Here is a 22,558-nt window from a genome sequence, read left to right as displayed (position 1 = left end):
GGGAATAGGAGGTTAAGTCTGTACTGGATATGCACACCCGCTATTATGGAAATAACAAAATACAGGGGCTGTCCACGTAGGCTTAAAGAACAGCGCAGGTTACCATAAAACTGAGCATTGCTGTAGTATGGATCAGAATGGTTTCAGACACGCGCATGGACAAGATACCCCGTCTTCCAGGTGTTCGGCTTCATGCTACTACAGCGCCTTGGTCTCGGTGAAGATCAGCTACTTATCCAAGTGACAGGAAGCTGGTGGTGACTTTTCACTGGCAACAGGCATTTTAAGAGTTTACTTCTTCCTATTGCCACCAAGCAAGGCCGAAGGTGCATTACTGTCAACCGATCTTAGATGGAAGATGCTGGGGAGGGAAGACATTTGGAATAGGTTGAGGTGGAATAAAATCTGAGAAACGTGGAGGGCTAGGGTGAGGTCTTATATTCAGCTCAGTGAAGCTCTAACTGTATTTGCTCCCCAAAGCGACACCACTCCAGACTGCATTTCCAACAGGCAGATTCTTCAGTGCATGCACGTACACCATGTACGGGCCACTGCTTGCAAAGTGCTGCTTTCCCTGTGACTAATTGATGTGTTGACCATGTTGCCCATGGAGACATGCATCCTTGTAAGTTCTTGTACTGGGGCAAGACTGCATTGCTCAGGCTTGCTGCTAACTAATTACCCCCACTGAGCTATAAAAATTAGCAGAGGGTATTGTGTGCAGAGCCAAGACCAAAGATTGGGAAGTTTTAGTTCAAAGACTGACAGTTATTAAGAAGCTGTAGCTAGTCTACAATGCCTGGCCATATAGTTCCAGTGCAGCTCGATGAAGCCTTTACTCCATCCAGTACAGTCTTACCATCTTAGTGGGACTGTGCCCTACTGCATCAAGGCAAGCAAGTGGAAACATTATAGGAAAGAGAGAGTTCTCCCCAAATTACAGTAAATGCTACAATAAGCTGGCGCTAAGTTCTCAGGTTGCACACCTGATGCAGACATGACCATTCCTCTGTCTCTGTTGAGATTAAAACTCAAGAGGAAAAAAAAAACCAAAACTTGTTCATCTCACCCTTCCTGGATTTTACTATTGCTAAATATTGCTGCCTTTATAACAAGGAAATCCAGACCGTACAGTCATTATCTGGCCATATAAAATAGTTTATTGTAGACATTCAAAACACCTCCTTCTTGTAAAAGGCAAGTAACGTAAAAATTAATAGAGGGCAGCAGTAGAAGTTCATGCACCTGGGTATGAAAAATGCCAGACACAAAGATGAAAGTTTATTAGCGTGAACAAGTCATCATCTGCTGCTCCAACCTGCCCTTTGCACTGGCCAGCACGTCTGCTTCGGATGCCTCAGCAAGTTCTGAGCACCATCAAGCGTGCTCCCTTCTCACCCGTACCCTAGCTCTCCCATCCTGAGTTTACCCTGCTTAAAATATTGGGTGCACTGACTGCCCAGGCAGGTGCATGTGCATCCCTCACTGGCTGCACGTGTCCATTGGAGCCCAAAAGTCTCTACTGGAGCTTTAGCTGCACGGAGCCTGTTGTGAGACATCACTTCTCCATGCAGCCAGAGCCTGTGGTTTCCCAGCGACACAAGCCAGTCAGTGCAATAAAAACCTGTAGGAGATTACTTCCATCCGCTGACTTGTTCCTGTCACACATAAATAGTTTGCATATACACACACACACACACTACATACACTGTTATGTACACGCCACGTCACTTGATTTGGTAGGAAGCGTCAGCAGTTCTAGTGGCCGGGCTGGTTCAGGCTGCCCTCCCGAGACCAAGGGCAGGGAAGCAATGGCTAAAGATGCGCCTTCTCATGCTCTCCATTTAAAGGGCTCTGAGATCATCTATCGAGTGCTCCCAGACTTTGCCACCCACGGAGTCTGCCCTGTTGCATTAAATAAAGCATCTGCAAAGGCAGAGAAGTCCTGGGGCGCGACGTGACAGCAGGGGTGTGACCGCGCCGAGGGCGAAGTACAGGGCTACTCCTTCAGCAGGCCAAGCTTTTTCAGAGCCTCCCTCCTGTGCTCCTCCGTGGCACCCTTCGGGGCAATCTTGACACTGATGCAAGGAGGCTGGGCCAGCCTGGAGTACTTCTGCAGCGAGTCCGATCGTCGCTTGTCGCTTCTCGACAGCTCCACCTTGCCGACTTGGTGCTCCTGGAGGTGGCCAAAGTCTTTCCCCGTGCCCAGCGAAGCCGGGCGTGGGCGGCTGCTTTTGAGAAAGCTGGGCGTGATCTTGTCGATAAAGGACATTTTGCCCAGCGAGCTGCTGTTCTTAACGTTTTGGTCCTTGCTGCTGGAGATGTAGCTGCTCAGGCCCACGCCAGAGCGCTCCAAGGTGTTGGATTTGAAGTGCATCTGCCTCAGGCCTGGAGCAACCTCCTCGGGTCCGCTGAAGCTTGGGTCATGGGGTTGGCTCTTGTTAGCAATGAAGCGGACTCCTTTATCGCTGGCTAGGTCATCTCTGCTAGCTGCCCTAGGAATGAAGAAAGGGGCCTCCTTTGGTTTGGGAGAAGTGGCAGGTTTAACATGGGCATCGGGTGCCCTTCCTTTATCCTGTGGAAGTCCCAGCTTCTCCAAAGCCTCCCGCCTGGCTCTCTCCTGTTCTTTAGGGTCAAGATGCCCCGCGGTGTCGCTGGCTGTGGCAGTGCTGGGTTTGTGGCTGGCTGGTGGTTGAGACGGTGCTTTTATCCTGTGGCTGGGGTCTATAATGAGGGGCACTGGATTGTTTTTGCTGGTTTTAAGGATAATATTTGGGGGCAGTTTCCTTGGTTTGGGGGCCGTGGGAGGCCCACGCTTGAGGTCTGAATCCAGAGCAGCCTCTTCGGTTGCTGAATGCTCTTGGCTGCCTGGAGGGATAGTGTCTCTTTGCAGACCCATCTCACAATGCTTCGCTATTCCAAGCCCAGCAGCACCTACTTCTTTCTGCGGCACCTCTGCCTCTTCCGGGGCAGGGTGCTGAGACGCAGCCCGAGGCCGACTGCTCTCTGCCTCCCCATATTCCATCTTGGCCTCCGACTCGGAGGACCCATCTTTGCTGCTGTTACCAGATCCCTTGCTAGCTATTTGCTGATTATTCATCGTTACAGGGTCCTGGAAAGGTTCAGGGGGTTGTATAATTAGGGACTCCAGTGGCTTCCCCCTGATACTCCAGTTGGGTCGGTCACTGGATGTGTCTTTTATCCCTTCTTTCTCGGGAGATGTCCAAGACGACTTCCCGGCTTCCTGAGCTGTCGGAGTTGGACCCTCCACCCTGAGGTCAGTGGCTTTGCAGACAGAAGCCTTGCTTGCGTGTGCACTCACTACACTGGCATCCCTTGGGAGGTTGCAACAGCCTGAGCTGGAAACCAGTGCTGGGGCAGATCTTGAGAGAGCAGACACACTTGGGTCACCCTTTGGTTGAACTTCATGCCACTGAGCAAGACTTTCACTGCGAATCCTATTGTCCGGATCTAGACGAAGAGGTAGCAGTAAGTATGTGGAGCAGGGCACAAGCACCCTGCTGTTTTGCATATCGTGTCTAGCAATGCCCACTCCCCAGTTAAAAGGTTGATGGCCTGCCCTCCCCACGCCGACAGGGTGCAAGGGGAATGCTTGCAGCTGACAAGATACAGCCCTAATTACAACAATATATCTGCGTGTGCAAGAAGCAAAAGAAAAGCTGTTTTGCCCTGAAGTTTTCCTGAAGAGCAATTTACTTTACTGGGGGGTGGGGAAATCAAGAGTCTAATGCCAAGTACTGACCCACACACGCCTCTCATCTCATCCCCTCCCCTATGCCCAGCAGGCTTCGGTTGGCCAATACCAGGTTTTCATTTATGAATGCAGAGAGCTGATGCAATGCTACTTTGCCCTCCTGCTAACGTTAACTTTGGCCGGGAATGAGTCTTAACAAATACAAGCCCTGTGGCAGGTAAAGCAGGGAGCTGTCTGAGGATCTAAATGCAAGCTCAGCCTTACCCTTTGCAATAACCTCTCTCTTCGACCAGGTCTTGGAAGGCTCAGCATAGTCAGTCTCGTCAGTAGAGACCCCGCTGTCTGCTTCTGCATCCAGAGAATCAATGGTTTCTTCCAGGAACATCAAACATTCCTTTTCCTCCACAGATAAATAGTCATAATTGTTATTGCTCTAGAAAATAAAAAGGAGACACCGACATATGGGAGACGTGCAAGGCATCACACCGTTCAACAGAACCGCTTGGAGTTTAAGGCAGACGTAGCAAAATAGGACTCTCCGCTCCCGGTTCTCATCCCTGGAACCAAACTGTTGAATACTCAGAAACCAGCACCAACCGCTAGTGAAAACCCAGCCAGTTGCTCTTAGAAGCAAAGTGCAGACACATCACTTCCGGGCATCGTTATCATTTGGCAGGCTGATCAAATAGCGCTGAATAGTTACCATTCCTAACTTAACTATACAGTTTGGCCATCAACGGTGTTTCCTAGTTTTCCTTTGAAGCACTGATAGATCTATGATGTGCATTGCTAGCTAGTCATATCACAGGCCAACCACATCTGTATGGATCAAAATCTGGAAAGCTTGTCAAAGCATCCAGCTATTCAGCAGCTTGTTCGTTGATGGTGCTGCTTCTCCCAGTTGTCTCCTGCTTTTCAAGTGCTTCTGCGAGATTCAACCTGACCTTCACTGGACCGCATACACCCCTATCTTGTGTCAAGTCCTCCACCATGTAATATAGTAACCAGCTGGCCCATCCCTGGTAATTACACGTGGAGCTGCTGCTGATGCACAAGAGAAGGCAGGGAGGCCCAACAGAGAGTTGCAATGAGTACACCTCAATTATACTCCAAATCACACAGGATATAATTAATCATCCCCAGCCTGACATGGTTGTTACAAACAGGTATGGACAGACTGAGAAATAGTATGCATTTGCATCATGGGCCCAATTAATTCCTGGCTTAATTATTGTGTGGCAAGTTAGGGATGAGAATGGTTTAGTGGCTACTTTAGATGGAGTTGCCCTTGTTACAGTCTAGTGGGTGCATGGCATATCAGCACTCCACTGCCAGCTTGCTTGGTTCTTCACAGGTGATGTATCCAGCCAGACTTAACCTTGCCTTGCGTCCCTGGAAGCCCAGGTGCACGTGGACCTTACGGAGGGGAGCGGTGGCAGTGGAAGTGCTTTAACCCAGCCCAGAGCTCAAGGGCTCACGATCCAACTACCCGCTGCCCTTGACTCCACACAAATGACCTCCGCTGTTCGAACCGCACCAGGCTTTGATCGCTGCAAGCGGGCAGGACCTGCAGCTCCTTGGCGCAGGACCGCGTTTTGCTTGTTCAGCTCCTAACGCAGCAGACCCTTGTCTGGGACCGAGGCTTCCACCCGCCGTCGCGATAAGCGTTGATCTGAAGCAGAGCACAGTCCTTTGTGCCAACCTAGACTCTCTGGTCAGAGGCTTGTAGTGTCCCTGGTTGCTGAATCTGCAGCTCAAAATTAGTCGCCAGTCAGGCGAAGGTTATATGAACGTTACTTACGCATCCAGAGTGGTTGGAAGCGGTGCTGCCCACGCTGTCGCAGCTGCCAGAATCTTGGCCGGCCATCCCTAGCCACAGCTCTTCCTTAGGCATAGCACAGATCACCCCGGCGAGAGCTACCAGGTCAAACTGGGGAAAGAGAAAGCAGCGTCAAGAGGTGCATTCGTTCAGTTTCGAACCGCGCTAGAGCCCACGCGAAGAAAGCAATCGGGACTGCCAAACTGCTAGCTGCAGACATGTGCCATTCTCCAAGCTGCTCAGCAGCTAAAGGGGTGGATTTCAGATATGCACGCACACGTCCACGAGCTAAAATCCTCCAGCCGGGTCACTAACAAGAACACGGCAAGGACTAAAGTTTGTGGAGAGGTAATCAAGCACCTCACCCTATGGCTCAGTCACAAGTGTGGGTGTGCATTCATGGCACAGGCTGTAGCTGGTATAGAGCCCGACACCTCTGAGAACTTCTGCCTTGTTGGTTGGGAGATACATGTGCCAGTTATGTCTTGCTTCCTGCAAATCTAGACTCGCAGGCCACAACAGACTCTGCAGTAACTCATCTGCTGGCTGTAGTATGCCTTCTGCTGCAACATTTCACGGGTGCTCGAGCGTTCAGACCTATGCCAATTCACCTTTTCCCTGGGTCAGCGACAGCCCGAATGTACAGGGAAGCCAGAGGGCTTTCCACCAAGTTACCTTTCGTCTCAGGATCCGGAGCGCTCTGCAGAGGGTGGAGCGTATTACAGACTCCCTTTTTAGATGCAGGAACAGCGGTTATGCAACTTGTTCGAAGACGTGATTCAATGGCAGAGTTGAAAATGGAAGCTATTTTCTCCCCGATCTAGCTGCTAGGCCGGGCAGTTGGCGTCCCTGTGGGCAGACCCCCATAATACTAAATATTCCCGACGCTCCCTTAGCTTTGTCATATTTTAAAAAGCAGTCCAGGAGCCGAGAAACACGATCCCCTCCCAGCCTGAGCGACCGCTGTTCAGATCCAGAGCCAGCTCAGTAGGAAGCCCCTATAGTCAGTGTCAAATAAAAAAAAAAAAAAAAAGCTGCGAATACTGTGCTCGTCATTCTGGCAAAACGGTGTCTGCAGAGACGCTGCATCTTCAGTCCTAGGAACAGCCAGAAAGTGCTACCTGAATGAGGCCTGCCTCCATTTCTCAAGGCTGCATTTTTAGGTATCGAAACTTTTTTTCCTTTAATACCAGCAGGTGCTCAAATGCACCTTGAAACATGTGCACAGGGCGAGGAGCAAGAGCACAGCTCAGCAAAACGTACATGTATTATCACCTAGCTCCTGAAAGATTTCTACCTCCTCAGGCATTGTAAAAAAATATAAACCTCCTCCGTCTGAATTTGCTGACATATACTGTTTTTAGCCAACTGCATGTGCCAGCTTTTCACACAACAGCTCTATGAAAGTCATAGATGTCATGAAAGCATCAGGGAAGATAGGAAATTTGAAGTATAAGGTGCACACGCACGCAGATAGCCTTTTATAAGCTTAACCCTGAACTGTGCTGCCAAGCAGTTAGGGTGCATGACTAAGTCCTCCAAGTTTAACAAAGGACAAATGTTCAGTGGGGACAGTTATTTACAGACATAAAATCTGAGGGGTTATAAAATTGCTTCACGCAGTTTGCCCAGTCCACTTACAAAGAACATTGATAAGCATCTGTTTTCTGCAGCGCTTCATGAGTCCATCCCGAGAGGAGGACCAGACATGAAGCCAGCATTGCCCCCCAGAGCAGGAAAACCAAAGCAGCCTGTTGCCATACAGCCCGGTGAGGCTTTCAGCACTGCCACAGCTACCTTTTTGCAACAGCCTCCAAATGCTGCATCTAGTAACAGATGAACAAAACTGGTTTATCATCTCTGAAGAAGCCATTAGGGAGTCAGGCTGTAAAAAGAAGGTGGGGGGGAGGGGAAATGCCTCTCCCCTTTTAATTTAAAGCATTTCCAGAAAAGAGAAAACAGTTTCAAGACACATCCACCACCTCTGATCCCCCAGGGCATACACCGCTCCACTGAACTTCTAATCTTAAACTAGCGCTATCAAATAAAAGCAATAACCTTGCACCCTTGATTGCAGGTTACCTTGTGGTCGACGGCCATACTTCAGCAGGCAAGGACAAGGCTGACCGTTGCAGGTCTTCGGACTCAGAGAGGAGTGACTTTGGGATGTCCCCAAGAAAAGTGAACTTTTGAGCAGGACTAACACTGCAAGAAGTCACATGCTCCTTTTTATTTAATTGAAGCCCACAGGACTCGGCAGCCGTGGCATCTGCAGCCTGCCCAGAGATTTCTACCTTCCCACAGACATTTGGAAGAGTTGACTGATGTCTGTCGGAAGCGAGAGTCTTGCTTGGACCTGGACAATGCCTGAAACATGAAGCAGCTAGCTCAAGCCAGCTTCCTTTTCCCATACGTTTGTCAGGCAGAAAACAGAAACAATGCCATGTGACCAGCTACACCGAGCAAGTACATCCGCCTGGTTGTGAAGATGAAGGGGCTCATGTTTAGTGCACAGTTCCTCTTATTCTCCACAACAAATTCGGGAAGAAAAGCCTCCCAAATGTTAGGCCAGCACTGGAGTGCAAAGGCCACTGCAAACACTGAAAGACAAAAAACCCCCAAACAATTTCCAGTTTTTCTCTCCACTTATTCCTAACCCATCAAATCTGATCAAACAGCAACAAATAAGCTCTGAAGAGCCTTGCTTGGTAAGGTTTGACACTGTCATCAAGTTTCCCACGTTTACCAAAATCAGTAGTCAGCAAACTGCGTCCATAATCATTTTTATTTAGAAACCCATGGTGGGGGGGGGGGGGGAGTATTTCAACAAATGTTCATTTTGCACTATACACAAACTTGTTCAGTGACATTGCAGTCCAGCTGTATCACCCACATGACCGGCCTCCTGCATCAAAACCCTGCCCAACAGCGCACTGGACAACAGCTGCCTTCATTGCTCAATATCCAGAGGTTACTTGGAACTCGCGTTCCTCTTTTTTTACCCCAGCTAGTTGGGTAATTTCAGGAAATTTCTTTCTAACGAGAACAAAGCAAGTATAACGCACGTGTGCAAATGGCATGATCCTGATCCGCTTCCATAGGCACACCACAAATCCAGCTAAAAAACTACCCAGGAGCTAGAACTGCATCTACCACTAGGCACCAAACCTGAAGAAACGGAGAGAAGACCTATAGACATGGCTTTCTTTTGGTGAAAAGCAGACCCAGTTCACAACAAGGAATTTTCCTTCTCAGTTCCCTTCATGGCTGGCATGGTTCCCCCCACCCCCTTGAGCATGAAAGCATTTTAGCTACTTGCATGGGGAAGCCAGAACCCAAATACAGAGCCCTCGCTTCATTAGAGTCAAGTGACAGGTCTGCCATGAAGGGCAGAAAGGCCAAGATTTCACCCGTGTGAATTCTAGCGCCGTTTCACCTCCCCTTCTCCAGACAAACCAGGGCTCCTCCGGCATTCGAGGCTTTTAAACGCACAACTGTGTCCTGCTCTCCAAGGCAACTATTGCTCGGCGTTATTAGAGAATCAGTTAGGAAATAAAAGATTAAAACGCAGTGTACCTGGCAGGATCTCCCCTCTTCCGCAGCTCCAGAGGAACTAGCAGGCTTCAGCAAAACTGGTATTTGGGAGGCAGGGCGAAAGCCTGGGGCTCTTTACAGAACCAAACCCTGGTGGTATCTAGTCCCCAAATCTCTTTACTTTGAAGCTAAACAAATACAGCATGGTTAGAAATTAACTCACCTTCTCTAGCAGAGAGATAAGGATCAAAGGGCTAGAAAGCCCTCTGCTTCCCCAGACAAGGGACTATAGTGCTACGCACAAAACGCAGCCTGTTCTGTTCTCTCTCTGACCTCTCCCTGCCTCACCTGGACAGGTAAATGCCTCACCCCTCCCGAGTCCCAGCCAATCACCAGCTCTGCCGCCCTCTTCTCCTGCCAGCTGTTCTCAGGGCTGGGGAGGGCGGGGCGAGGGATGTCTGCACCAATCAAAGCTCTCAGGCCTAGTCTGCGGAGGCCAGTAGGAGTGGAGGGTGTGGTGCGTGTTGTGGCCCCTGGAAAAGATTGTAGTATGTAATGAAAAGCCCTTAGCTCTGCTAAGGAGCCAGGGGTGCGCGCTTCGTGCTCCAGTTGGAAGTAATAGCAATAAGGCAGTTGTATTCATTTTGCAGATCGAGCTCCTGCGTGAACGTATTTGCCCGCCGCCTTTCCGTTTCAGAAAACCCCAGTGGCTTCGGTCCGTGCGAGCTGCTGAAGCTGCAGAATGGCGCAGCTGTGCAACTTCTCTTTTTTTGTCCGTCCTACCGACAAGCTTTCTACCTGGGCCTGAAGAGGGTGGGGTCCAGAGTGGTTTCTAATGCTAGCCTGTCCCAGCTTCCGCTTGAGGCCGGGTGCTTTGGGAACGGTCATAATTTGGAGGAAGGTGCATCCGCTCCACCTTTATAACGGGGGAAGCTAAAGTATCAAGAGGCCAAACAACCTGCCCAGGCAGACTGAGCCTGATGGCTACTGGGGTGTCCTTAATGAGATCTGTTCTCATTAAGAAACCGCCAAGCTGCTGCACATGTGACACTGAGCAATGCATTCATTTCTGCTAACCCTCGCTCTGATTTCCTGGTTGTCTTAAACCCTTTACATACATTTCGCAGGAGACTCCTTAACCAGGCATCTTGCTCTTCTGCATAGTTAGTGACGTACGTGGGAGTCCAACTGTAGCTTTGACAAAAACACCTCTGTGCATCATAGTCACTCCTTCTAGTAGGTGTTTGCAGAGCAGCCTGGAGGAGTTCACAGCACATCTGTTGTTTTAACTCGGTTCACTGCTTAACCCTTGCAGCTCACTATAAGACATTTAAATAGGTCAATTCTGCTTGGCTATAAAAATAAGGGCAGACTCGTTTCACTTGCTGCCCACGTTTATCACTAGTACTTTCCAGACTGCAGCATCTCTAGAGAGGTCCTACTCCTCTCTGCAGTTCCTAGATTTACTGTAAATGCAGGCATGAGGTCTTGCAGCTTGCGGCCTTGCTTCTGGACCGTTTATGATCCCCCTCATTGATGAAGCGGGGGAAACTTGCCCCAGTCCCATAAATAAATGAGTAGCCTTTTAGGCATGAATCTCTTCAACTCACAAATTGGTCTTACAGTTGCAGCAGCTTCAGATAAGCCCCTTTGGGTGGTGGCAAGAAGGGAGAGACTTGTTTGTCTCTCCCTTCTTCCCACCTCCCAAAGGGGTTTATCTGAAGCTGCTGATAAAGGAAATCTTTTGTCAGCGCTTTCACTTCCAGAAACGATTGACATCTGTCCTCCCCCAGGCAGATAAACAAGAAGCTTCTGCTTTCAGACTTAGGCATCTCTTTGAAGTATTGGATCTCTCTAGCTCCCAGCTACTGCAACTGGGCTCCAGCTTGCTTTCTGGGATCCAAAGCAGCCACAAATATAAGTTCTGTGCAGCCAGGCTTCTCATTGTCTGGGGCTGTGTGGTCCTCCACACAGGCCAACCAGCACCGCGTTGTTCAATATCAGGTCAATAAGGATGTGGGAAAACTTGAGAGGGCCCAGAAAAGAGATCAGGGACTTGCAAGGCAAGCCATACGAGGAAAGGCTGAGGGACCTGGGCCTCCTTAGCCTAAAGAGCAGAAGGTTGAGAGGGGACTTGATAGCAGCTATATCAGAGGAGTGCATGAGGAGCTCGGTGAACAACTGTTCACTAGGGCACCCCCGGGGAAGACCAGGACTAATGGGTACAAACTCCTGGAAGGCCACTTCAGGCTTAATAGCAGGAAAAACTCCTTCACGGTCAGGGTGTCCGGACTGTGGAATAAACTCCCTCCAGACATGGGGCAGTCACCTCCCCTAGAGGTTTTCAAGAGGAGACTGGACAGTCACCTCGCTGAGGTCACCTAACCCCAGTTGTCTTCCTGCCTAGAGCGGGGAGGCTGGCCCCGATGATCTGCAAGGTCCCGTCCGGCCCCTAACGTCTATGAATCAACTGTTCCTGCAAAAAGGGCGAATTGTGACCGATTTTAGGTACATGAGACTTCCTCTGAAATGTCGTTTCAGCTGCAACATCGTGAATGACTTAAAAAGGACAGGAGCGGGCTTCTCGCCTTGGTTTGCTTGCTGTTTTAGTTCTGTTGCGGTGGTTCACACTTCTCAAATTCCCAAGTTGCATTTTACTCGAGGGTGGAAGTAGATTTGTTTCCCCTTTGGTTTATAGTTAGTTCCTAGTTAGAAATATAGGAATTGGAAGGCTGAATCAGATCTAATGTCCCGTGCGTACCAGGTGGTTTGAGGAAAGGCACAAGGAAATCCTTAGCGGTCCATCATGGACTAACCTGCATGTAGGCAAAGATTCGTCCTAGTCTCTTCCCAGGCGAGGTTCTTTGAGTAGATGTGAGATCTTTTACTAGACCAACTGAGCAGCTGGAAAAAATGTTCTTTGCAAGCTTTTGGGCATAATCACCCTTCTTCAGGCAGAGGGAGTCTCTGCTGTTCTGAGACTCCAAGGACTGAGGGAAGCTAAAAATGTGACAGGATGGCAGTGAGGATGTAAATAAGTAGAAATTGGGGAAACACCAGGTAAAGCAGGGGAGGGAGGGAGGAAAAAAGCCAAAGGTGAGTAAGGGGGATGCTACATGCTCCCCACAAACACATGTAGGGGAGGGAGGTTCAAGCTCCTTGAAACAGTCTTGAAAAAATCAGATCACAATAGATGGCTGCCACTATGAATATAACACTTAAACCTGGTTTTTCCATTGTATTATACCTTCATGGAAATGATCTCATTTTTGCCAGAATTAAAGTTACAATGTCACACTAGAACAACTCAGCATTTTTACCCTGTGAGCAAATGAGGAAGGGGCGCTAAGTAGTTATATTCCCACGTGTTCGTATTTGCTAGCCACCTCCCTCCCACCACAGTATCACCAACCTGCAGTAATAACACAAAATACACAGGTTTTCCACATACTTCACATTCCACTTGTTTAATCATTAACAAGGTAGCCCCTTGGGAAAAGGTACACTGACCTCTCTGAGTGTGTAAGCATCTACCTGCTTCATGCTCATTACTTGTGAAATGAAAAATGTGACCTTTCTATTTAAACACTCAACAGACTCCTTTGAAAAACAGTCAGATGCGTTGCTCCCCTGAATGAAATGCATTCCTTTTGGGAGAGAAGCACTGGGACAAGCTGCTTCCTGGTTCTCCTGTCTCTCTCGTATTTCAACTGGCCCACGACGAGATTAAAAGAACGTATTTACCTATTACTAGTGCAAACAGAACACTGCAGATTATTTTGAGCCATCAGTTTTCCTACAGAGAAGCAGATAGCACAAGGGCTCAGAATAGTTCCAGACTTGAAAATAGGACCCCTGGAGCTTATTGCCACCTGAAGGTCTATGCAGAGTAAATGCATCACAGCACATCTTCCTTTGGGAGCAGATCTGCAATGGGCCAAAACTGGCATTGAAGTCTCAGGACTTAGGGCCTCTCCCTGGGGGTCAGGCTTCACGAAGCTGTGGTGGCCTAAGCACCCTATGCGTTATTGGGCTCAACAGAAACTATGTTGCTTTTCCCCTCCCTCCCCCATATGGTTCTGCCTCCAAAAGTAAACGCAGGGGCATGCTGAAGTGCTGCATGATTTCATATATATGGTATGAAACATGGCAATTGGGTTGAATGATGCAGGCAAACATCCCTGTGTTACCACAAGAGGACTTTGACACCTTAGGTAGCGCATTGTGCCCCACCTTTTTTATAAACATAAAAATGCAATTTGTTCAAAACAAGCACTGTGGGAAGGAAGCTTATACATCACTGGAGATGAGGTATTCCCATGAGGCTGGACTCCCCTCTTGCATATAGAGCAGTTTTGTGGTAGCTCTGCAGGGCTCTCAGCTGCTGCCTTCAATCCAGTTTCGCTAATGACAAATCAATTATGCAAAATGCTAACTTATAGCTGGTATTTATACAGTATCCTCCAACGTTAATTAAACCATAATGTGGCTGTCAGGTAGGTAAGTGGACCATTTCACAGAAGGCAGGGCAGAGAAAGCAAGTGATTAGCTCAAGAGCACAGAAATAGCATTTAGGTCACAGGTGAGAATTTGAGTCCACTTCCCGTGCAGGTTTAAAGTGCATTTCCCATTCTCATCCCCTATACTGCTTTATGATTTAATGACACTGTAGAGTCATCAGCATTGTAAGACATAGGTTTACTAGCAGTCTGACTGAAATCATTCACTTTAAGTAATGTGGTAGGGCTTGGTCTGGCAAGCCGCGTTCTCAACCCCCACTACAGTTGTATGCCACGCAATCCAGGGCTGCGTCCAGATGAGTAAAGAAGTGTAGGGCAAAAAAAACCTATGCCAAAAAAAGCAGGGTGGCGCAAGTGGCGGCAGCACACGGCACCTAAAACCCGAGACTGACCGGCCGGAGCCACACACCAGCTGCCAGTCAGGTTTCCTGGCAGGCCCCAAAGGCTGCTGGGGCCTACACAGCTGCTGGCCCCAGCCTTCCCTACCCCACTTGGGGTAACCTGCGGCACACCAGAGCACGCCCCTGGGGGACAAGTAGCAGTGACACAAGGGGGAAAAAGCGCCCAAAAGCTTGCAAAGAACTTTTTTCCAACTACTCAGGTGGTCTAATAAAAGATATCACATCTGTTCAAAAAACTGTGCCTGCTTATGTTCTTAGACCAACACACCTACAACTACCAACCCTTTTGAAAACCAGCATTTTTTCAATTAGCTGGATCACAGCTCTGCTAGAAATAGTAAACTCCAGCTGTTCTGGTGGGAAGCCAATTGCTCAGGATGTCATCAATCAATTGCCTAGGCAAAATTATCCTTGCTGCAGAAATAGAGCAGAATACCAAAGCAGATAAGCAGAGCTATAGTGGGCAAGACGACTGGTCTGCCTCGCCTGCTTCCAACAGTGCCAGTAGGGTATGCTTCCGAGGGAGAGTGTGTGTACAAGGCAGGTCTAGTGTAATCTGTTCTCTAACATACCCCTCTCAGCCTCAACCGAGAGTATTAGACAAATTCAGAGGACAGGTCCACCAAGAGCCATTAAACAACAGCAAACGTGGGTAGCTGTTTTACAGCCATCATTATTGCTTTTCAACCCCTGCCCCATTTCACCCTCTTTTTAGTATATCAAATGTGCACCAGAACATTAGTTAACTTTTTTTTCTTACAGCACCTGGACAGCCCTGAGGTGTTTGTAAAACCACAAGGAAGCCAAGAGCTGCTTCCCCGTCTCTGCTGAACTGGGGCAAAAATTGCAAGGTTGCATTAGCTCCCTAATACAGGTATGGAGAGCAATTATTAGCTTACCAGGTTCTTGGGGTAAATCAGATACCTTTTATTAGCACAATTACTAGCTTACACTGTTTCCCTCTTCTCTTTGTAAGAGGAGTGCCCTCTAGTGTTAACCACCAGGCACCGAGAGATGCCAAATAAATGGATACTTTGGAACTTCAGCCTGTTTTGAATTTTTTTTTTTTTTTACACCTTAAGCAACTGAATGAACTTGTGCAGAAAACAGCAGTAGTTTCAAACATTTTCTTAATTTCTTGCCATCCCCCTATCAAGTCTATGTACACAGCATTACTTACTTAAGTCATGCAGATTTACAAAAAGGAACGTGCTGTTCAGTGAAGGCTTCAGATATGGTGTAGATTGGCCTCTGTCTGGTCTTCACTTATAAATAAGTAACAAATAACTGAATAAAAGCTTTACAGCATGAAGGCAAGCTCTGGTTATGGTTGTCTTTGGGAGCTGAGAAGAGAACTCAGTTGGTCTAATGAAAGGTACCTACTCAAAGAACCTGGCCTGTCTACTTAATTTAGGTAGTAGTAGTGAGGGCTTTGCCTCTACAGATCAGGCAAGGCTTATCTGAGAAACGTTCATGTCTTCAAGAACAGTGAGTTACAAGAGGAAGTTCTTAAGGTAAAAGTGGAGGCCTGTAACAGGAAGACTGAAAAACTAGCTGCTCCATTTCATAAAATAAACCATCACTGGTCAAAGTTAAGCTTTGTAGGAAAAGAGCTTCTTGCTGCAACAGAAGCATTTTCCAATGTGCAAAAACAACACTTTTCTCCAAGACAAGTTTCAGAATTGAAATGCACTTTTAAACCATTGCTTGTGAGCAGGTTAGGTTACTATTTTATATTGCGCCATGCCACTCAGGTACGTGCTACTTTAACTCATGTTCCAAGAGTAATCTTCACTCTATACACTCAAGTGACTTGTCAACCAGTTCCATAGGAAACATTCACTGCATTACACACACATGCTATCTACAGAACTGGTGAAGTGTGATGAACCAGGGATCTGGAGAGATTCACCCTGCACTATTTCTCCATCAGCCTAAGTATACCCAAGCCCCAGGCCACAAATGAACATTACGCTGAAAAAGTCTGCATGCAGTCACATTTATTGGTGCAGTCACAATTTTTGCAATTCAGGGGCATATGTTTAACGAAATATATTCTCCAAAATAACTAGTGCTAATGATACACAACAACAGGATGGCATACCACTGGAATATGTTGATAAATACTAAGGTTTTAGAAACTGTTTGCTAACATCAGTCATTTCACTGTAACAGAAACAAATAATGCTTACATCAGTGTAGGTCCCTGCTAAACATGTAAACTTTGACAAGCTTTTAAAGTGCCATTAAAATCACGAGATGTGCATCTCTTCATACAATATAAAATGTTTGTGAAAGGCCACATGATTAGAGTATGTTAAGCTCCTTTTTCTAGGAAAAAGAATTTAGTGCTGGTGAAAGGGACCAGACTGGCAGCCTTGGAAACTGAAGTCCTATAGTGAATCAAAGAAGTGATACTTATACGCCTCAACCTTTAACTAAGGAGTTCACTGCTGGGAGGAGCAAGTTCAGTCCCCATGGTCCATTCTATCCCTGGCCCCTCTGCTGAAATATTCAGCAAAGGAAATAGTGCTAATTGCATTTTTTTTCGCGGGGGGGGAGGGGGGGGGGGCGCAGTAAGAACATCAGTCCATGTCTAACAGTATTTTTTTGGATCACTATGCACAAGTGACAGACTTTGTTTTAATGCCAGTTACCTGACCTTACGTCTCAACTATGTACCAGACAAATAAATGTTGAACAAAATATCAGTAAGTAGCGTCTTGCAGCTACAGGACATGCTTCAGTGCAGTGTATTAATACAGCTACTCAGAGATACAGGTTCTTCCCACTTAGAGCAAGGAAATCAGTCGTGTGCAATATTACCACGTCTCTATTGTTAACAAAGGGCACATAAATGCTAGTAATAAATCAGACATGACAAAGCTAACACAATTACCAAGCTCTTCCAGAAGGAATACAAATAAGTTCAGTTGGGTTTTCACGTGAGATTTATACATTTAAGTTTCTAGAAAGTTTCATTTTTTTCTTCTTTACCTGGGGACAGGGAAGGAGTTCAGATGACTTAATTTTAATGTCTTCAGTTCAGTTCCATAGGTTATTTTGCTCTTTGAAAAGTTGCATTAAATATTTGTTTTCATAACAAGTGACTTTTGTTAAACAGGACAATGACTACAGCAGTTTATTTGGGATCTCAGATCCAAAACAATGCAGTTTTCTAGGCAAATAAATATAGTTTCTTCAATGTGCAACTACTCTCCCCTCAATTAATCTGATAGTTGGCAGTTAAAGTATAGTAGAACCTTAATGCAAACATGATATACCAAAATAAATACGTGAAACAGGCTTTTAAAATTGTAACAGGGCAAATAAACACACTTAGCCTTGCTATCCACTTTTAGAAATCCACACACAGGCTTTGAAATCCAATTCACCCAGCAAATGTATGCAGATACATTAAGTCTTGTGTTTTGCAAATTCTATACCAGAAAGTTAACTGACTTTGCAGGATAAGAGTCATGTTCCCAAAAGCCTACAGCAGGTTTGCAAACATGGCACATCAGAAATAACTACTTTACACTTCTCTAGCACCTTTCATCCGAGGACTTTACACACACCAGTTAGCCTCAAAACACCTCTGTGAGGTAGACATCATACCCACTTTACAGATGGGTAGAGAGAGGCTGAGGTGTAGCGATTTTGTCCAAGGTCTCTCACACCCATTCAGGGTGAGAGTTAGCATCATGTGAGTTAGACTGACAGTCTCTTGGTCCAACTGCTAGACCACATTTCATCTCCCACGATGTACACACCATATCCTTCATTTCTTTGACCCAGTCATTTATGCTTCTATACATAATTATTTGCTTTCAGTCAAGCATTTAAAAAGGTTTTAAAAAGTCTCTAAAAGCAATTTGGGCCTTAACAGACATTAACTTAATATCTATAGCCAACTCATGCCAGTGCCATAATTACTTTATTTTAATACTGAGTTAAAGGAATCCTGGTCCATAATACTCTTAAGTGATTTAATTATTCAGGCCTCAATCCAATGAAGCACTTAAGCACATGCTTAAATGTGTTTTACTAGTTCCACTAGTGTCAACAGGATTAACCTTCTGTTCGAAGTTCTGCAAGTAGGTCTCAAACCAGGCAATCATTTTAGTACATGCTTTATGAAATAAGGAGTCTTTACTGCATCAGGGCTTTGTATATGACCTCTCTTAGGAACCTGGAAGGTTCTTTACAGAAGGTAAATTAAACTTCCATTCCCTACAGACGACTTATTTCTACTTGATTTTCAAGATGGACCTCCTTGCCTCCCATATATAAAACTGCACAGAAGGTATCCTAAAACACAGTAACAGAAAACCAGCAGGGGTCAGAATATTGTTAATTTCTCTAACACAAATGTGTTACAGGCATTCTTTTAACAACAAAAAAAAAGACGACTTTCAGTAATACGCACCTCTACAGCACCATTTAGAAAAATCTCAATGCACTTCAAGCCTCACACTCCATGTATGAGGTAAAATTTCTTTGTTATAGTGATTTCAAACATCCCTGATTTTTTTTTTTTTAAAATAGGGTCAGAAGTTGAGCATTCTACCTAGCTTATTTTACTGTTAAAAATTAAAACGGCTCTATTCCTTAAATTGAGGTCTTGCTACTGAACGGAGTCATTGGTGGGAATTCAAGCAAGTTAAGAGGTATCTGGTAGAACACAGACACCAAAGACACTTCAAGTTATTTCCCTTTTGGGTAAATGCTCAGTCCTTCTCAAACTAGACATCTGATCTGTAAAAGAATGAGAACCAAAGATTAAAAAGTGCTAACTTACGAGTATTTAGAGCCTGGTATAGTTTATAATTATTCTTTGGCCACAAAAGTGGACACATCTGAGGAATACCAGACTCAAATCTATTAAATGCATTAAAACTAGATTTTAGCTAGTGTCACTCCTTGCCGGAATTAAGATCACGTTGTTAACAAGGATCCAAGTAGTTCAGAAAACATGCCAACATCCTGATGCAGTGTAAACACAAAAAGAGGGATAGTTAATTTTCAAGCAACTAGAAGCTACACTTCAAGTGGTACTTATGAGGGATTAAGCTTGTGGCTATTTAACTGTCTATTCATTCATTGTAAGAAGTCTATCTTAAAACTCAGAGGCCACTCTTCTCACTACCACCATGACTTCAAACTATACATTCTACTTCTGTCATTAATATCCTAAGAAAGGGCAGCTTTGGAGTTACTCATCCAACAGGCATCTCTTTCTGCAAGAGCTGTCCATGTGCGTATGAGCTATTATATAAAACTCTTGGAATGTAGCACAGATATACACGCACATGAAGTTGCCAAATTTTAAAACCAGCTTAACCATCTTGAAAATGGGATTTGAGAGATTTTAGTCCAGTGTTACTAATTCTACAGGCAACTATTGTTCCGGGTGTAAATCCGGTCATGTTGCATGGAAGATTTAGGAATAAGGCTCTTTCAGAAGTCAGGGATTCTAGCCACCAGCATACACCACACACCTGCCAGGTTACTTCAAATCAGCATGCAAGAAATTATCTATTTCAAACCAGCTGGGAGAAGTCACTACCACACACATCTGTAAACTTGCACGCCAACCAGAATGGACCTGTGCGCCTTGGCCACCATAAAGTTAATTAGGCTTTTCAAGCTTTGCGAACGGAATTTTTATGCTTACATACAGCTTTATCTGAAAACCCAGAATCTTATTCCGGGCTGGTGAGGTAGTAGACACAACTATCATCATGAAGATATCACACTTCTCCAAAATTGGTGTGCCCAGTCTCCTTGGCGTGGTCTCTGGCTTCTGCTTGTCCAGTTAACCCCTTCTGGCATACCATACACCTCAGGGTAAAGCGATTCACATCAGTAAACTGCCTCTTTCGCCTTGCTTCATCTGCTAGCTCCAATGCTTGTGCAAGAACAACATCATCAGTTGTTGAGAAAATGGTCAGAGGAGGCACGTCTGAGTTGGGCAACTTGCGCTCAAGCGGGTCATAGTGAATGCCATCGTAAATGAGAAGGACCCGCTTTGGGTACCCCGCGTCTTCCCCAAAACGGTCAATTCGGACTGTCTGCGTGTCCACTACGCAGATTTCACATTGATAAAACTTAGACAAAATGGATATTTCAATGGCTCCCCCCCACGTGTCTTCTCTTTTGATCCACTCGCAATACTCATGGTTGGTTTTCCCTAGTACTGCCTCACAATAGGACTCTGGATCACTTGCTACTATCTGGGCTATAAGACTGCGCATCTCTGGGGCACAAGCTGGATCATAAATACCTCCCTCTACCACATAGTATACACTTGTAAACAGACAGGAGTTATCTGCTGGAACGACCCTCCTTGCAAGCACAGGCAGCGTTTCCCTGACCGAATTAGGCACGCTCCTTTTCGCAATTACGGGCGACTCAGTCGTGGGTTTTGTGGTGTCCTCTTCTACTATTAGAGTGTCACCTGTAAAACAAAGCATCAAAAAAGCTGTAAGGAATACGCAGGTTATATCTAGTCTTTAGCTAGAAAAGAGAAAGCTCCAAACACAACAACGTTCAGTGGAGAGAAATTTATGGTCTGATGTAAGCTATTACTACATCCCCCTGCCCTTCAGTTTTTGCACAAATAAAACCGTTAAACAATCGCTTATAACCAAGACTCATTCGTTAAGCGGAACAGAACCTCTGAAGCTTTGGGACCAAACCAGATACAGTTCATTGAAGTTCACGCTCAGGGACGTGCGCTAATTTCATACTTCAAAGCACTGCATTGCGTTGCATTCAGCCCAACCGTCCCAACAGGGACCACGAGAGAAGGTTCATTTCTGAATCTTCCGAGACATCTTTCCTGCCCAAAGCAGGGGGCCTGGATCGAATGACCGCACAAGATCCCTACTGTGAATCGGTGAGAACAGTGAAAGACTATCAGAGCGGTTCTCAATGAAGGGGGCTGTGATATCGCCTCCCAAGGGTGGCAGTAATGTTAGCGCCATTCCACATGCGAACATTATTCAGAAGATAAACCTGGAGATTTCAGGTATGGGGTCACAGAGTTCGTAGGGCTGGAAGAGACCTTGCAGGATCATCAATGGATCCAGCCCCTGCCCCAGGGGCAGGAAGTTGGCTGGGGTCAAAGGATCCCAGTGAGGTAAGCATCCAAGCATTTCCTGAAGCTGAAACTTGCACCTTGAAAAATTGTTCCCTATGAGGCTCGAGCAGAGACCTCCGCTACAGAAAAACTGCTTCTTGGTTTTTTGGGGGGTTTTTTGAGTCAAAAAGCAGCAACAATAAAAGAGCCCGGGGGGGAGGGGGGATCCCTGCCAGTTTAAAAAGGGGGTGAATGAAGGGAGGAGCCCGGCCGGTTGCTGCATGGCTTGTTTACACCCAGGGGCCAGACCAACAGGTCTGGGAGTGAGCCGGTCTGGAAGTGGCGTTAGTCACATCGTCACGGGCGACTTTCAGGGGGTGCTTTTCCACCCTCCTTTTCCCTGTATCATGGGCGCTGAACCAGTGGCTGCCTGCAGCTTCCCCCACGGACCCCTCGTTTGACCCCGCCTGAAAGACTAGAGGGAGAAGGGGGGGGGGGCGTCCCGCTGACCCACCCGAGTGGATGCCGAGCTCGCCCAGCCGCCGCTCGCCGTCGCTGAGGTCCAGGCCGCGCGGGGGGAAGCCGAGCAGCAGACGCTGCGCCACGGCGGGCACGCCGGTGAGGGTGGCCAGCGCAGTCTGCAACTCCCGCAGGCGGGAGTGCACCGTGAGGCCGGGCAGCGGGTGGGTACCGCTCCGGGCCTTGCAGCGTAGCCGCAACATCCTCCTCCCGCCAGCCGGACCCCGCCAGCGCAAAATGGCGGCCGCCGCCGCCGTGCCCGGCCCGACTCCCTCCGCGCGTCTCGCGAGGCTTCCGCGCCGCCTCGCCATTGGCTGCGGCGCCCTCAGGCTCCGCCCCCCGAGGGAACACCGCCCCTCCCTGGCATAGAGGTGGCGGAGCCAATGAGCGACGCCGTCGCACGCACGTTAGGGGCGGGGCTGGGGGTGACGTCAGACGGTTCCTGTCACCGCCTCTGCGCTCGTTGAGGGGAGCGTTCAGTATGGGTCGGGCCTCGCGTGTGGTCGTGTGCTTAAATGCATATAATGTATTGGCACACACAGGCATGCGTATATTGACACGCATGCATGCGTTGGTCTCCAGGCATGCCTGTCTTGGCATTCACGCGCACATTTGCGTACATGCGAGCATGCACTGATTTGCCTCACGCATACATTGGCCGTCATGCGTTCATTTGCCTTCGTGCATACGTTGGCATGAGTGGCAAAAACCCAGAACTCTCGGCTCGGAGATGATACCTTTTGTTAGACCGGCTGGGCGGCCTTCACTGGCACCCCTGCAGCTATCGACAGCCTGCCTTCACTTGCGTACATACAAGCATGCATTGCTTCACACGCATCCATGTCTTGGCAGTCCCGCATACAGCAGAGGCGGGCGTTCATTTGCAGCCGTGCATAGGTGGGCAATCATGAGACCTTTGCATAAATAGCGGGGGCGTTCATCTGCCTTCGTCCACATATTGGCGGC

General features: G+C 47.3%; 2 protein-coding genes across 8 annotated transcripts; both read right to left on the bottom strand.

Moving 5' to 3' along the window:
• Positions 1–1,137: 1,137 nt before the first annotated feature.
• C13H1orf116 (chromosome 13 C1orf116 homolog) lies at positions 1,138–10,798 on the bottom strand. Of its 7 annotated transcripts, none has more exons than XM_090026542.1 (4): positions 7,617–10,798; positions 5,517–5,645; positions 3,980–4,148; positions 1,138–3,471 (listed from the first exon to the last, which is right to left on the bottom strand). In XM_090026542.1, exons 1-4 carry the CDS (start codon positions 7,632–7,634, stop codon positions 2,000–2,002), a joined length of 1,788 nt encoding a protein of 595 aa, XP_089882668.1. In that variant the 5' UTR covers positions 7,635–10,798; the 3' UTR covers positions 1,138–1,999. The 7 variants fall into 7 exon arrangements, with proteins under 7 accessions (XP_089882668.1, XP_089882674.1, XP_089882669.1 ...); XM_090026548.1 differs by having other exon boundaries at positions 9,111–10,798; XM_090026543.1 differs by having other exon boundaries at positions 6,210–10,793.
• Positions 10,799–16,731: 5,933 nt separating this feature from the next.
• On the bottom strand, positions 16,732–21,864 carry YOD1 (YOD1 deubiquitinase). Its single transcript, XM_090026554.1, has 2 exons — positions 21,588–21,864; positions 16,732–20,449 (listed from the first exon to the last, which is right to left on the bottom strand). The coding sequence occupies exons 1-2, from the start codon at positions 21,793–21,795 to the stop codon at positions 19,743–19,745; spliced, it is 915 nt and encodes a 304-aa protein (XP_089882680.1). The 5' UTR covers positions 21,796–21,864; the 3' UTR covers positions 16,732–19,742.
• Positions 21,865–22,558: the final 694 nt, after the last annotated feature.

The sequence above is a fragment of the Crocodylus siamensis genome, chromosome 13 (assembly GCF_052110815.1).
Source record: "Crocodylus siamensis isolate JL-2025a chromosome 13, ASM5211081v1, whole genome shotgun sequence".
Lineage (NCBI taxonomy): Eukaryota > Metazoa > Chordata > Crocodylia > Crocodylidae > Crocodylus > Crocodylus siamensis.
The sequence above is the reverse complement of the archived record's forward strand: the minus strand, read 5'-3'. Positions and strand labels throughout refer to the sequence as shown.